The sequence below is a fragment of the Triturus cristatus genome, chromosome 6 (assembly GCF_964204655.1).
Source record: "Triturus cristatus chromosome 6, aTriCri1.1, whole genome shotgun sequence".
NCBI lineage: Eukaryota > Metazoa > Chordata > Amphibia > Caudata > Salamandridae > Triturus > Triturus cristatus.
Genome location: NC_140589.1, coordinates 176,450,488 through 176,467,303, shown reverse-complemented (window position 1 = coordinate 176,467,303; position 16,816 = coordinate 176,450,488). Strand labels below are relative to the sequence as shown.

Below are 16,816 nucleotides of genomic sequence, written 5' to 3'. Positions count from 1 at the left end.
TGCGTGGGTCGGAGAGGAGACTAGCTGCGTGAGTCCGATGTTGGTGAGGTTCTCCAGAAGGGATGCAGTGTTCCGGTCTTTGGGGTTGTCCAGCTGGAAGTTAAGGTCACCGAGTAGAATGTAATCGGTAGATGGGCGCAGACGGGCTTGTCTTTGGTGCATTAGCAGCACGCCCTAGTGTGTGCAGCCGCACAGCGACTGCCATTAAGTAGTATGAGAAGGAGGGCTGGACAGCTGGGAGGTGGGACGTGAGAAACGTAGTGCTGAAAGGGAGGGGAGAACAGGAGTCAAGCAGCGACAGGGGTACGGTACATGAAAAAGTGAGTGAAAAGTGGAAAAAGCCTGCAAAAGAGGGAACAAGAGAAAAAGTAAAAAAGAGTGCAAAGCAGACATAAGGGAAAAAGAGGCAGACGTACCAGGACAGAATGCAGACCATCAGTAGAGCAAAGATGCTCCCCACTAGACCACCAGAGATGAGATGGAGGCGGGAGCTTGCGGGTGGAGGAGGGCCTCGAACCACCAACCAACAAGGGTCAGTGGACCTGCATGGGGCAGATGCTACCAGGTGGAGCTGCACAGTGAGGGAAGTAAATCATTGACAATGTCAGTGGAATTGCTTCATTCCTGGTGCAGTGGCTGTGAGGATACCACTCTTTATGATGTAGTTTATAGAACTAATTTTAAAGAAGAGGTAATCTGTGCAGCATTTGGCATCTGTGGTGGCAATGGTGCAAATTAAGAAGGAGAGAAACATTAATGCCGTCCACCATCCGTCTTTTGAGTATTGTCATGCCTTATAATGTTGTAACCTGTTGGGACTACAATAGCAAAGCTGGATCAGGAGTAGGAATTAAGGCAAGTATCCATTAGGAAAGGTGTGTCTGGGACCCTGGAATCTATAAGGTCCTGAATTTCCATTGCATATTTTGCAATGAGCAGGTATTATTGTAAAGGTAACCAAGGTTAGTCAAGGTGGGTTGCTGTGGTGTGGAAGGTGCTGTGCTTAGCACAACTGGGGAGGTCAACCGAGGATCTTCCTTCGAGATGAGTGAGTAGAGGGTCTAAATTCACAGGAAAAATCACAGTTGTAGCAGCCAACCCCTGTGGCAGGGAAGGCAGCCATGTATTTGTGTGAATGGGTACCAGGTTTGACATTAAACAGGGAATCAGTTGAACAACTGAGTCTTACCTGAGGCAGGATCATTGAAGAACAAGGGATTCAGGCGTGGACAAGTGCAGATGAGATTGCCTTTGTGTGCCTTCATTATGCCAGTGGCATGTCTACACCCCAAGTGCCATTTTAACGTTCAAGGAAGAGGTAAGATAGCGCTTCAGGAAGAGGGAGGTGGAGGAGCAGGCACTGACGACCAGCCCCTCCTCAAGAGCAAGAAGGCAGTCAGGCAAAATAAACACAACTGGCAAATAAAAGAGATAAAATAAAGAAATGTAAACCCAGAACGCCTGTCAAACCTAAACATTTGGTGAGTCCATAGTGATGTGCATTGCATGGATCCAATGATGCTTTCTTACCCATAATGCACTTCAAACCTCAGTATTTGGCAGAAAAAAACACCAATTTTTCACACATTTCTCTGAGAGACTGTTCTGTAATCTGTGGGGATCCACACATTTGCTACTACCCAGCGTTGCCACACTTTTTCCAATAAATACGGTACCTGACTGATGTGGATGGGCCTAGTGGGCATAAAAAAACAGATCAAACCAAGGGCAATGTGAAGATCATTGACCTGGCAAGGTCCCAGGGTTGATTCATTCCTGTTGTGTGCACTACGCTCAGCCACACGAGTGGGGTACCATTTTTATCTGTAGATGCATTGAAATACTGGGTGGTGAGAAGTTTGTGGATCAAAGTAGCTTCTGGAGTTTTCCTTCATAAAAGTTAGATCAAAATGAATGATTTTAGGCAAATTTTGAGGTTTAATGGGCATTGTGAAAAAGAAAATATCATGGGATGCACAGAAGGCCCACACCCTGGACTGTCCTGATTTCTCTAGTTTTCAAACTTAGTTTGGTTTTGTAGGTTTCCCTGAGAGGCTGCTTAGCCTGGGTCTAAATAACGCAGCTACCCCCTCGTCAAATCAGGTAATATTTTAACACAAAATGTGGGGCTTATTTTGTCGCATGCCCTAGGCTGAGACAAGCAAGTAGAGTAACGTTTTTATTGCCAGAACTGTGGGATGATAGGTCGTTGGAATTTTGAGGATCCTTGCAGATTCCAAAACTTTCCCTCACAGAAAGATGAGGAAAATGCATTCTTTTAGGCAAAGGTTGAGGTGTGCAGAGCATTGTGGGTAAGAATATGTCTTGGAATCCAGGGAAGTCACATCAACTTAGACTGGTCTAGGTGTCTAATTTAAAAAAATGTTGGGTTTGCTAGGTTTTCTTGGTTGCCCCCTCTTACATGAATAATGCAACCATTAATTATGGCAAATCGAGGGAAATTGGTTTTACCCCCCACTCTGCTGGCTCGCTTGTAAAAGCTACATCCAAAATAATAAAAATTTCAATTTGCTTACCAGAAGAGCAGAAAGACGGTTGCACCTCTTTTGGTGTGGGGCATAGCCTGATGCTTGGATGGGCTAACTCCACCCCTTCTTTAGTTTTTAGACTTTTTTTTCCCCCTGGTGTCTAGTGGGATGTATACACCCCTAGGTGACAAACTGGGGGACAATCCTTTATCTGCCCCCAGGGGTGCAGAAAGCCATTATTTCCTCTTCAGGGATGGAGGTATAATGCAATGCCAAGGTAAAAATCCCCACTCTTCTGTTTGTTTTGGTGCCATTTAGAAATCCCTGGTGTCTATTTGGCTTTCCGCCGCCCATGTACCAGCTTTTGGGGTTGGGACATGGCCCAATGCAATGGTGGGAAGCCTCATCTCTTTTTTGCATAAATTTAAAATCCATGGTGCGTAGTGGACTTTTTATCCCAACCAGTGGAAGATTACAGGCAAAGCCACAATCAGAGCACAACTCCTACCTCCCTCGGGAGGGGTGGCAGAAATACTTTTTTCCCATTCTGGGGAAGGAGTTTATCCCAATTCCAGAGTGGGTCACCCATATTCTTTTGTTTGCTTTGGTGTAATTTTGAAATCTTTAGTGTCTAACCTGCTTTCTGCCCCTTTGGAAGGCCAAGGTTTGGACATCCCCCCATCACAGCAAATCTCATATGTTCCCCCAAGGGTAGTAGAAAGACTGTACTGCCCCCTTTTATGGAGGAGCTTGGCCCCATGCAAAGGTGGGCCACCCCTTCATTTATGATTTCCATCGGGTCTAGTGACCCCTGGGTTTGCCCCCAATCTGCATCCCAAGCCATTCTCAAAGACTGTATTGCCCCCTTTGGGGTGGGGGCATGGGCCACCCCCAACCCGTCATTGAAAGAACCTCCTTATATGAACTGGGCTTTCCAATCTCCTGGGGGATTGATTGGGGGCAACCTGTCCATATCTACGTTCAGAAGGCAGAAAGACTGTTGTTTTGCCTTTGACATGGCCACAGCTATATGCCAGGGTGGGACTCCTGAGCCCTTTTTTTCATTAAAAGTCTCTGGTGGCTAGAGGGCTTTCTGCCCCCTCGTGGTGGCAAATTGAGAGCAAACCTCCCAAACTGTTACTGAGAGAGGCAGAAAGACTGTATAGCCCCCTCTGGGTATGGGGCATGTTCCTCTGCCAGGGTAGGTAACACCCACCCCTTTGTTGTTTTTTGAAAAGAAATCCCTGGTTTCTAGTTTCTCAGGATCCCAGAGATACCTTCTTTTCAATACAGTTCCATGGGATTGTGTAGAACGGGGTTATTTTCTGTCCCTTCGGCGCTTGCAAGGTAACCAGGAAGCAGTTTCCTGAATGCCAATCCTACTACTGACATCATTGTGACCCTTAAACAACTGCGTCAGTTTCAGGACAATCATATCTGTGGGACAGAGTGGGAAAGTCTACCACTCCAACCCAGTTGGGTGTGAAGCCACTGCACTAGTGCCAGATGTTTGATGTTACCTCCTCGTCAATAGCGCCAAGACATGAGCACTTTTGATGGAGAGTTCATGTCAATAGCAGTGGAGGGGGTTAGGAGACTCAGTAGTTAAATTTTACGTGAATTTTGCATCATCAAAGGTCTAGGAATTGAACATGTAGATGAATAAAATGATAGGTCTATAGAGACATTCCCATTTGCATTCCCATTTCCAACGTAAGTGGGTCCTGCACACAATGAGGGAACCTAAGGCTGGAGCTGAGAAAACAATGAGTTGGGAGTTCTAATAACAGCTTCTGTGTAGATGTGTGATAATAGCAATACTAAAGCGTTACAAAATAGTCCAGTATCATGCTGGAAAAATAGCAGAAAACACAGAAAGAACGGTTGATCAAATTGTACCATTTTTGTAAAAATTGACAAGGAAAGGGGGCATCTGCATGGGGTTTGCCTTCTATCCTCTGTGTTTCCAAATTCTGCTGAGTTTTCTCTCTGAAGTTGCAGTGCATAATTACTAACCTTAATTGAGAATCTAGTCTTACCGTGTGCAGTAGGTGGCTGTGTTCCTGCTAAAGGACTGCAAAGAAGCTTGAGATGGTCCTTCTGGTGAGAGGTGGAAGAAGAAGCCAATCCCCGCTCCATGTACAATATTGCCCTGTGGAAAATGAGTTTCCTTAGTTTGGCAGTAATCATTTAGGTGAATCTCAAACTTATACAGTACTGATCATCTCAGGCCTAACTCAGTGTCATCTCACATGAACTGTAAAGAGGTACTTTTAGATGAAATGCAGAACTCATAGTTTGTGGTCATTTGGGGCCTGCTTTAATTGTGCATCTAATTTCAATGTATATGTTAAAACATTCCATCTGTGATTACAAGCAGTGAATTCAGATTTTCGGATCTGTGAACATATACTAACACAGAAAGAGCTCCACATTAGTGAAATTCCACAGTTATGAAAAATTGTGTACAGTCACGTGGCTATGTTTAGGTTATGTTTAGGGCTCTGAACATGGTTGTTCTCAGGGGTGAGGTGGTGTGGAGATGACATTTTTTGAGGTAGTGAACATGTACAATTTCATAACTTTGAGCATATTCACATACTTCCCCAAGTTAATTCACCCCATTATCACATTTTAAAAAAAAGATTAGAGAAGGTGTACACACTCAATATTTACATAGTGGTGAAATAAAGGGAAAAAAGGATTGTGGGTCTGTTAGACACTAATCACGTGCTAGGGTGTCAGTGAGTAGATGCAACCATTTAAAGATTTGCTGGTGAAAATCAACATGCCTTTACATTTTTCTTTGTACTAATACCCCATGTTTTACTTTTTGCATGGGAGCTGCCAGAAGCTAAAAGCTATGCACTGCCCATCTTCAGAAGCAAGGGCCTGTTTTACTGAACTTTTTCTGTGGCGTAAGAAACTCTCAGGACTGTTGTCAGCCAGAAAACTGTGGTTTTCCATAGCTTACGTTTTAGAAATCTTGTAAGTAAGAAAATACTGTCTCAAACCTAGAAAAACAATTCATAAGTAAATGCCTACTATCATGGCTTAGAGACAGTCCACACCAGGAATAAAACTTTTTTAAATTAGGCTCCAAGTTTGGAGAAAGATGACTATGCATGGAAATCTACCACTTGCACAGGACATGGTCAGAGCACATCTCAGTGTTGGTAATATGTTATTAATTGTCTGTCCACAGTTGTTCTTAGCTCCCTTGAACGCTGTGTTACACTCAACCGTGACACTCAAAACTGTTTAAAAAGCTTTGAATCCCATAACCCTGATACCATGAAAAAAAACACTGGCTACCACTGGATACTAGAATAACATTTTAAGTCAGATGCCAGGCACAGAAGTGATGCAACGGTGGCGTACACTTGTCGCAAGGGGCTTGCAGATCTGCCCCTTGGTTTCTAAACCCTAACCTACATCTGACATGGTAAAAATTTGAGTCCAATATTTTCTCTGTCATTAATCTTGGTCGATTATTAATGGATCCTATCTCAAACTTTTTATAGTCATTAATAACAAATTAGGAATTTCAGCCCAAAGTGTTATTAGTTAAAAAGAATTCTCAACCTATGGAAGCCAATGTTGCATCATCTACTGAACTGTTCTTTTTTCTTTTTAAACTATTTGTTATCTTAGGTACATAGCTCAATTGTTCTAACTACTCTGCTCTTCCTATTGATAATTGTATAAACACATAAAGGCACATCCAAACATACCTGTTTTTGTACATACCATATTTACAAAGTGGCGATAAGCTGCACAAAGTGGCATAACGTCACTTTGTAAATATGGTGCAGGGTATTACGCCACCGGAAGGTCAGAAAAGTGATGTTCCGGTGGTGCAATCCCCTTGTAAATATGCCCACAAGTCTCTCTCTAGCCCGGTCTCCTGCAGAGTCTAATCTTCTGTGTTCAGCTGGACCTTATTTGCATCTGGAGTGTTTCTGCTGTTTGTGTCCGAGGAACTGGCAAGAAGGAGGCCAAGCGATTGACACTTGCAGAGCTGTTCCATTCCCCAGGTTCAAGAAAGAGCCATGAGTCCTCTTCCAGCATGAGTCTTGTTTCTTCCAGCATGGTATCCCTCTTCAGGAGTCGCCTTCCCAGGCCCAGTAATGTTCTGAGGAGGTGGTAGTTGAGATGCTAAATATATCCTATGTTCTAGCCATTGACTGGAGAAACTCTGACATCCAATCTTAACTATTTTTCCACAGGTCTACCATCTTTTGCAGTATTTCTTCATCGCTTTACTTTAAAAATTGCAAAGAATCCATGTTTCAAAACATCAGAGCATTTCCTCTACTGTGAAGGCCTCTCTCTTCAGCTCTCTATCCGCACCCCTATTTAGATGAGTTCTCCTTCCACCTAACAGGGTAAAACCTGATTCTCTCTCCCACCACAACTACAGCCAGGGTGTCAGGATGTCTCAGGGGGCCCTCGGGATAAATAGTATAAGACTTCTATGGAAAAATCACCTAAAAATAAGTGGTATCAGTTCTCTCATTTATTCTGCCAGGTGTTCCTATATACTCCCAAGTAGCTAATTGCTGTTAAGTGCTTATTAGTTAACATTACCCAGATCTTCGCGTGTTCAGACACAGCGTGTTGGATTATGAGCCATAGAGGTTAACTCTCCAGCCATGAATATATATATTTCAGCTCTGGGGGAGTTGAGTGTCATCAGAACTGCTTTTGGGACAGTTTTGTCTAAGACAGCCTAAATTAGTAAAGTTGGCAAACATCTGATTTCACGTTAATATAAGATTTTTAAAATGAAAGAAAAATAACTGAATGACTTTCTAGCATTTTCCCAAGCGAGAATGTAAAATAAATATTTTATTTACATCTAGTCCAGTTGTTTGGAAAATGTAGCTGAACCCTTTACAGTGGAAACAGCTTCAAGGACTTCAAAGACTGTGACAGCACAACTTTTAAATATGAGACAAATTTACACAGAGGAGTTGAGGCAATGAGGTACCGCGCTTATCAGCAAAAATATATTGAGCAGAGTTTAGAAGTTCTCTTGTGGAGCATGAACCTGAAGTACAGCCCCTCTCTACTTCAAAACGAAAGCAACTTCCTGAATTTACATCAGTTGATGGTGGTTCAGCACTCACAGTGTTAATTAAATTAAATCAGTTTCACGTGAGTTCGGCACAAATCTCACTTCACTTGCAGCAGTAATTTTCATGGAAACATAACACACAATGTGAAACTAACACATGTGCAGAAGATATCTGTATCCATTTATTCTTTATTCATTTTCTTCTTAAAAGCATGCCATTGAACAGTGGTCACGGTAGCCAAAGTGTTTCGTCCAACAAGGACTTCTTCAGGGCTCAACTGTTTGTGCAAACATCCCTAGGTCACGTATTATACAAGTTGTCCAAATTGTTATCCTTCCATTCAGTAAAAGAGTCGAGTTCATGTGCTCAGTATAAGAAATAGCGTACTTGGCGTCTGCTTGTGATAAATATATAGTGTGCCACATTTTTTATATTAGGCTCCACAATGCAGCACACATAGAAGTAGAACCCTTACAGGGTGAATTGTTTTATTAGTCTTATAGACCTTCTGCCTCGGTTTATATCTGTTGTTAAAGGCCTTCTCCCTAGGGTTAAGGGCCTTTAACAGCAAGTATATCCCTCTGCAGCGTGATATAAGGCTATAGTAAATCTGCCCGCTGGAGCCTCATGTCACATCAAATATCCAAGAGATCCATCCTGTCATCATCAACGGCACTCTTTTCATGGCGTCCTGGCTGGAGTACCTGCTTATGTTTCTAATCCTCTCTTCTGTATTTGTGAAGCAGCCACAGACACATTGCTCAGGTGGGTTTCATAGAATGTGTCCTGTGATACTGATGAACAGTGCCAGAACTGACTGAACACAAGATGTATGCTGTACCACCTCACAAAAATTGAAGTAGAGAGAAGTCTGGCATTCCTGTAATCCAGACCACAATAGTGACAAGATCACACAGTTATTACACGTGAGATAAGGCCATTTTTGTAATCCAGTGAAAACTGAATCAATGTTTAACATTATTCACCTCCTGGAGGAAGTTGGTGGGGAAATTGCCTCAATCAAATTTTGACGTGTCTAGATGAGAAAGATTCATGGAATACTTTGAAAGTATCCGTATACACACAAAGGATATGTATAGGTATAACAATTCATCAGTGGACATCAGACTCCTCAGGAATGAAGGCAGCTCTTTCTGGACAGCCCTAGCATAGATGGTAGAATGCTATGTTAACTACAGTTATAATTTTATCAGTGAGGTGAAAGCTTGGAGTGTATATACAAGCAGAAACCAAGGTCTTCATGCCAGATGTCACTTGACACTGTTTACAATTAAAGGCCTTTCTGTTTTTCAAGTAGAAACTGGTCCAATTCTGTATTGCAAGTGTTAGTACGCATAGGCTTAGTACAACAAGTGTGTCATCCAAAGAGATATCAAAGGACGTGACAAAGGATCTTTTTTGGTAACCCATTAGTTGAAACGCGCATTATAATACTTGTCATAATGCAAATTCAGAAGAATTTAAATTTGAAAGTCTGCAAGGTAGGATTTTAATCAATGTAATAACATTCTCCCTTTTAAAAAAACGAAAAGTTGAAGACATTGCAGAAGAATTTCATGAGAGACAGACAATTCAAGCCGCATCAGGTCTCTGAGAAAAACCCCATTTGTAGAGTTTTTCATATTTTCAACTATCATCACAGACTTAGTTCCACAGCCTGAAGCACTATCTCTCTGTTGAGCATCAACAGGTTGTGTCTGTATTTCTGATGCTACACAGAAGCCATTCTCTATACGAATTAAGTGCATAACATCAATTTTTCCATCAGTTGATAATTCTTTACCTCCTCTGGATCGGGCACAGATTTTTAGGTCCGAGTTTTGACAGTGCAGCTGCCAAACAGATCTTTTGTTTCCAATATACATAAAGTTGTCTTTGGGTCTACCTCTTTGAGCCCGTCTTTTTCAGCCATTGGATGGAGACTTTGTCACTAATGTTTTATCACAGCCAGTGAAGTAATAATCTCTTACCTAATACAGTTGGTTGTTTTGGTGTATCCTTCCACCTTCCCACTGTTTTACAGATGAAAAACAATGATACAGTTTCTAATGAGGTTTTCTGATTTGGGATCAAGCAATAGTTCCTTATCGATTTTAGCCACTAGGGGAATCATCAGGAGAACTTGGGCATTTACTGTTTGTAAACAGCTAAATAGTCTGTTTCAGAGACAGAGGCCAACAGTACTCACACTCAGAATAAATACTTTGAGATGTTTACCCTTTCACTGTGGTCAGTGAGTCTTGTTTATCTCACTTATTACTTGCCGGCATTCATTGTCACACACTGTGGTTCCATTTTCCAAAGGGTCTGTGATGATTGTGCATCATTAGCTATGGCTTGGGTACTCTTAAGGAGGTAAAAGGTGAGGGAATTTGCTGCTTGACACTGCCTTCTTTAAGAATTCAAGCTGAGTGGTATTATTTCTTCAAAAGGCAAACGCTGCCTTGATTACTTTTTAGTTCTTCACGGGCATATTATCAAGGATGGCGTTAAAATTATCGCCGGTTTAGCGGCAGAAAGCATCGTATGGGGGGCTTAAGAGACAGTGGAAAGGGAAAGGAATGAGGAGTGTGAAGGGGTATACAATATTTTGATTTGATTTTAATTTTAATTTTGATATGATTTAAATTTTATATAGTGCTTGAATACCATGACGCGTCTTGGCGCTGCTGCTGATTTTGTAAAATAACCACGTTTTAAGACCTTCAAAACAGAGTTGAGAGAAGGTTTGTGTTTTTGTCTGAGCGAGAATTTAAAAATTCCAGGTGAAATCCGACAGTCTGCTATACCTGACTGAAAGCTCTTGTACACAAGTATTTATTAAATTATACATTTATTAGGGTGGGGGGCGTACCACACCAAACACCCCCTTGAAGCTACATCCCTAAGCCCTGTAGCAAATAAGCTAAATGTAACAGCCAGACTATTGGATTCCCCTAGAGGAGGTAGGAGCAATAGGATTGGCGAGATTAAACTGTGACAGATTGTAAATACAGTCTTTAGCCACGTGATTGAGTGAATCTTTTCAATCGCTGGATGCAATCACCAGTGCTTAATTTGTGAAATAATAAGTGCCAGGGCCCTGACCAGGAGGCCACTGCAGCTTGCACCTCCCATAGCCCCATCATCGCTGCCAATGACGGTAACCAAAGAGCTACTAACCATCTCTCTCGCCTGCAAGTGCGACAGTTCAGATCATTCCAGGTCCCCAAAGCTACAGGAATGGCTGGCGAGTCAGGTATTAGTATTTTTTAATGTATGTTGTATTCATAAACAACCGTTGTTCTGCTCCTTTCTAAATTAAATGAGCAGCACCATTGTGGTGATGTCAATTAAGTGCCGGTGCCAAGCACTGGAAACCCCCGGCTTAAATTAAGCACTGGAAATTACTTGAAAACAGAGCTATCTTCGAAAAAAAACACAGCAAAACATACTAGCTGCAGGAGAAATGCTTTGCAAAAAGATCCACTCCCATGCAGATATATGTCAATAATATGCTGTTATAAAAGCATTTTATAAGAGTCTATTAAAATCATTCCATTTATTGTTTATGCCAAAATTGAAATACATTTTTAAGAAAATGTTCACCCTCTCTCCTGCAAATCTATGTGGAGTACATAAACTTGGACATTTTAATAAAGTGGAAAAGTTGTAGTCTCACACTACTTCACTAGAAAAGTTCTAATTTTTGACAACTCTCCTAGCTCTGGCACACATTGTTCCTCCAATCATATTCTAGGTCACATACTCACAATAATCGCAAAGATGTTTTCTGTCAGAAGAACTTACCTCTACTGTATTGGTGGGGGCTCGGATGAGAATTCCAGCCGGTGTTAATATTTCAATGTTTGAGAGTGCATCTGTGGCGAAAATTCCAATTACTGCATTTCGCCAAATTCTGTTTCCCTGTTCCACCCCTTCTTCTAAAATGCAAACATAAAAACTATTTTTGTCTCAAAATATTATGCAATGTCATGATAAGAAATCATAAGGAAATATGCTCTATTCAATTCAATTCAATCAAGCTTTATTGCGGTTTGATTTACCATAAAAGCACATAAAAATAAAACAATCAATACAGTGGGTCAGACAATTCAATTCATGCATGTAATCACAATTGTATAGATGCTTATTAAACGTATTCTTAAAAAGTTTAAAACATTTAAATACTAACCAGGATTCTAAAATTGTTAAGACGATGATCATTATAAAAAAAAAATAATAAAGTGCAATCTTTTCTCTCATTATCCAATAGACTTAGTGCAGATATATAGCAATGTTATTTATCAGGTTCCTTCGAGTTGTCCACATAGAGAGCAAATATTTGGCTACTGCAGAGACAATCACTGCGTTGGTATCAGTTTTTAGTGTCCTAAAAAAAACAAATATTGCTTTACACCCAGATTTTTGGCACAGCTGAATTATCCATTTCCTCCTAATGCTAGCATATGCTGGACAGAAAAGGATAACATGTACAGGAGTTTCTTCCTCAGTTCGACAACCTGGGCAAGGACGCCCTTTCCACCTATCAATATTAGAATAAAAAGGCAAGGTGCCATATCTAAATTGCAAATAGAGCTTCTACGCTAAAGTGGGTTGTATTACATCAATCTCAGGCTCAAAACTATAAAAGGACTTAACGTCCAAAAAGATATCAGTTTAGCTTGAAGTTTTTACTGAGCGAAAGAGATTCCTTAAATTAAAATATTTTACAATACATGTCATGGTTTTCTTAGAAATAGCTCGGCAGGAGACCTCAGGGTTTAGCCAGAGTTCCTCGAACCCAGTCGATGTAAGTGACTGTCTTACAAATGTTAACCAAGGGATCCTACCAGATCCTAATAAAGCCATGACTACTTTGAGCTCCTCCTTGTAATTCACCAGCTCAGGGGTGCTCCACAGGCGCTTCAAGTAAAGTAGGGGCCGAACAGCAATAGCGTCTGCGATTGGCGAATATTCAAATCTAATCTGAGCGGGGCCAAGGGAGTGCTTTTTGGCAAATCCAATAATTGCCGTATAAAATTATTTTCAGTTATAGATAGGTTGCTTACTGGTGTATGTCCCCAGAGTTCCGCCCCGTAAAGGGATGATGCCCTGGCTTGAACACTACAGATTTCAAGGGGGGCGCTTATTATTTTGTGGGTACAATTCTTCTGCACTTTTAGGATACCCCCAGCTGCTTGGGTTAGTCTTAAGTTGGCCTTGGCCAGTTGAGGACCCCACCCCATTTTATCATTCAAAGTTAAACCCAAGTAGTCAAAAGTTGGAACCCTTTTAGGGGTCTGCCTTCCATCATTGGATGGGGGCAGTTAACAGTATTGGCATTAAAAACCATATACTTAGTCCTATTTATATTGACCACCAGGTTCCTTTTAATACAGAATTTGGAAAACTGGTTCAACACCCGCTGCATCCCCACTGGGGATTTGGAAAGCAGCAGCGTGTCATCCGCAAACATTAGTGCGGGAAATCTTTGAGCAGCCAATTTGGGGGAGTCAATGTCGTTTATGGCTAGGAGATCTTCAATAAGCCCGTTGAGGAAGAGAGAAAACAGGGACGGGGCAAGCACACAGCCCTGTCTAACGCCTTTCTCAATCGGGAATGGTCCAGTTAGCTGATCTTGCCTACCAAAACGAACTCTAGCGAAGGTGCCTTCATGTAAGATCTTAAACTGATGGCATAAATATGGTGGAACCCCCATTGTTAATAAAATGGTCCATAACTGGTTCCGGTCCACCATATCAAATCCAGACTTTAGTTCGACGAATGTAAGATATAGACTACCCCCTTCCAAGACCACATGCTTCCAGTGAAGGACTTGCAACCGGAATAGTTGGTCAATTGTTGATGTTTTGGCCCTAAATCCCGCCTGAAGCGGCGTCAGAATGTTGTTGTCGTTGGACCAAGCCTGTAAACGTTGTAACAGGAGCCTGACATACATTTTTTGGGTCACATCAATAAGGCTAATAGGCCTATAATTAGAGGGTTGAAGCGGAGAACCCTTCTTATGAATTGGAATTATCTCCGCCCCCAGCCAAGTACTTGGGAGTGGTAGCCCCTGCAATATCGCGTTAAATAATACCTGTAGGTATGGGCCCCAAACTATCGGTTCTTCTCTATATAAATCACCTGGGATCCTATCAAGTCCCGGTGCTTTGTTTGGCTGAATACTTGAAATGGCCGACTGGACTTCCACCAACGTGAATGGTTGCACTGACCACATAGGATTCGGAGCCAATAGGCTCGGAGGGGCTTCACTTATAAATGTAGAGGAAAGAGAATAAAGATCTTTAAAATAAGAAGACCATGCTTCTTCGGATACGTTTGGAGCAATTGTAGACCTGCCTTCTGATTTTCCAGTGTGGACAAGGTTCCAAAAAGACCTTGGGTCCTTTGCCACAAGTGCAGATGTAATAGCGGACCAACGATCTGCCTCCCATTCTAATTTTGCGTTTTTTAGCATTTTCTTATATGCTTGTCTAGCTTCTGTAACACGAAATCTATTGCCTTGGCTTAGGGCCAACAGTAGTGCAGCTTTCGCGTCCCTACAGCACCTATTAAACCATAGGTTCTCATCATTACAAGGTTTAGGCTTAGCAAAAACCTTTCTTATAGAAAGTGTCCTTTAATATTGCGACCATTTCACTATGGATACCCATAATTTGACCCATATCAATATCCGAGGAATTGGTAAGGGTGGGATTTGCCGTTTCGAGCAGGGGGATTACATCTCCATATATTTTTGCCATAGATTCACTGGACGATTTCACAGCCGCCCATCGGATTCTTCTCCCACCTTGCACTATTCTTAAATAACTACTTGGGGTACTCATCGTGGCACTGTCCTCCCTGCTTAGTTGGAAGTCCATCTCAATTATCAGGGGATTATGGTCACTTTCAATGCGAAAAGGAACACTAAGATCTATAATTTTGGGCCACAGAGCCAAACTAGCCAAAAAATGATCTATCACAGATGCATGCCCCATGCCACTGTAAGTATACTGGGCTGGGGTATCACTCTGGAATCAACCGTTACAGGCTCTGATAGAGAATGTATAGGTAAGGGAAGTCAACTGAAGGACTAAAGATGTCCAATTTTTTACAGGATAGGCATTAGGGGGCGGAACTGACCAGATTTCATTTTCTTCCATTGTGATCGGAGGGACCCCTTGTAGTGGTTCAAAATGGCAATTGAAGTCTCCTCCGATCAACAAGGCAACATCACCCCCAAGCGAGTGCAATAGGATGGTTAGTTTGTCTAAGGTATTAGATGTTCCACCCGATCGCACTGGCCATGAATATATGTTGATCAGAGCCAGTTTTGGTGTTTCTTTGTGAGACATCAGGATGCACGTGAGATCAGGACTACTTGTTTCTAGCCTTTTCAACGTGAATCCAAGATGGACGCCCACCCATATACACAGCCCCCCTGCCTCTCGGGCCTTTTACTGCAGAATCCGCAAAGGTTACATAACCCAATCTAGGGTGGGACCTGCCGCCCACGTTTCCTGGAATAAGCAGATCCCATGAGAAGACCCGAATTTACACCAATCCGGGATATCTAAGTTAGATATGAGGCCCGCTATATTCCAAGATAACATTTTTAAGGTCCCTTTTGTCATTGCCTGCTTATTTCCCAAACTTCCCTCATGGCCAAGCCCGGCAAGACCGTGCACCCCAGGACCGGCTGGATACCGATCCAAGTGCGCACGGACAGTCTGGTGTTGCGGCACAGGAATAGAATTATCAATCACAGGGGGAGGTGGACCATCCCCTGGCTCCCCTGGGGTTGCATAAAGCTTTTCCTTAGGCATCACTCTTGCTTCAGTAGGGGGTAAGGAATTAATTACGGTGTTTGCCACCCCCAAGTAATCCCTCCTGATAATCTTCAGACCTTCTTCCCTTTTATTAACATTTGTTCGATGGACCAATGGGGGACTGGGGGGCAGGCTCTATAATAGGACTTCTTTCATGGTGCAGTTTGAATAACTTGTCAGAGATTTCCATCACATACTGTTACTTTCCTTGATATTTCAATGATCTGTGGCCTAAATGAAATAAGGTTTTTTAGAAAATAAATAACATGCAAAATGGATGGCTCTAAAACTTTATGGTGAACATCAAAAGCTAAACATGCAGTGAATTTTGCGGTATATTTATAAGGGATAGCGCCACTTTTAGCGATGTTCTGGAGGCGCTATATCCTTCTACATATTTACAAAGCAGTGTTAAGCCACTTTTTGTGGCATAACGCAGCCTTGTAAATACGGCCCATATACACGCATCACTTAGAGTTAAAGTGGCGTCCAATGAGTGTTGCAAGTGGGCGTTCCACCGCAACACCCATTGATTTTTGATGCTGCCCCAGATGTACATAGATGTGTAAATCTGAGGCTGCGCCAAAAACGAATGCCATGCAAGAGCAGGCGTTAGAATGGCAAAACGAGGAGAAATACTTTTATTTCTCCTCGTTTTTTCTTCTTTCTATGTGTGCTACATTGTGCAGCACACATAGAAAGAGCAAAACGCTGTGAATGCTTGTTTATATGCAGGAAGGGATATCTTCCAGCACATAAACAATCATTCCTTGCAACACAGGCACGCTTGCACTATGATGCAAGGATGCCCGCATTGGCACTAGGCAGATAATTTTAGCACCAGCGCTAGGGAAAACGCAGGGGTGCGCTGTATTGTTATATATTCAGTGAATCCCTGCGTTTTGGAAATGTCGGAGCGTGGCGCTGGCAAATCTGGCTCAGCTCTGCGCGCCGACAGTTTGTTGTAAACATATCCACTAGCTTTTTTTGGGTAATGTACACTCATACCAGGTCACTATTCCTGTAGATCATACATTCCTTTAGCCAGTGTTATCCAATGGGCACAGGGGTGTCCAGTGGGCACCGGGTAAATAGGAAGGCCTGCAGCCACATTCTGGTGCCAGGGTCTAAAGTGCATCGGCTCCAGCATGAGGGCATAGATCATTTCTCCCCACTGCTCTATGCATCTTCACAGTCTGTCTATGCTTCTACATGCCCCGCCACCGCACTTCACACACTCCCACGCACACAGAATCCTGCAACCAGGCTTCTCAATGATACGGGGTTTTGGGACTAGTGGTGGTAGGCACAGGCTAAAAACACATGCATATTGTGACTATTTGCAACACCTTAAAATAAATGCAGAAAACACGTTTTCTCAGGTTTGGGAGTTTGATTTATACGATTT

At 42.4% G+C, this 16,816-nt stretch overlaps 1 protein-coding gene across 1 annotated transcript in view; it reads right to left on the bottom strand.

The window, feature by feature from the left end:
* The window catches only part of PKHD1 (PKHD1 ciliary IPT domain containing fibrocystin/polyductin), a 1,788,124-nt gene that overhangs the window by 474,836 nt on the left and 1,296,472 nt on the right, over window positions 1–16,816 (bottom strand). Inside the window, exons 41-42 of the mRNA XM_085609531.1 lie at window positions 11,381–11,514; window positions 4,529–4,641 (exon numbers count right to left, since the gene is read on the bottom strand). Of these exons, the coding sequence (XP_085465657.1) occupies window positions 4,529–4,641; window positions 11,381–11,514 (247 nt within the window). The remainder of the gene's footprint in view (window positions 1–4,528; window positions 4,642–11,380; window positions 11,515–16,816) is intronic.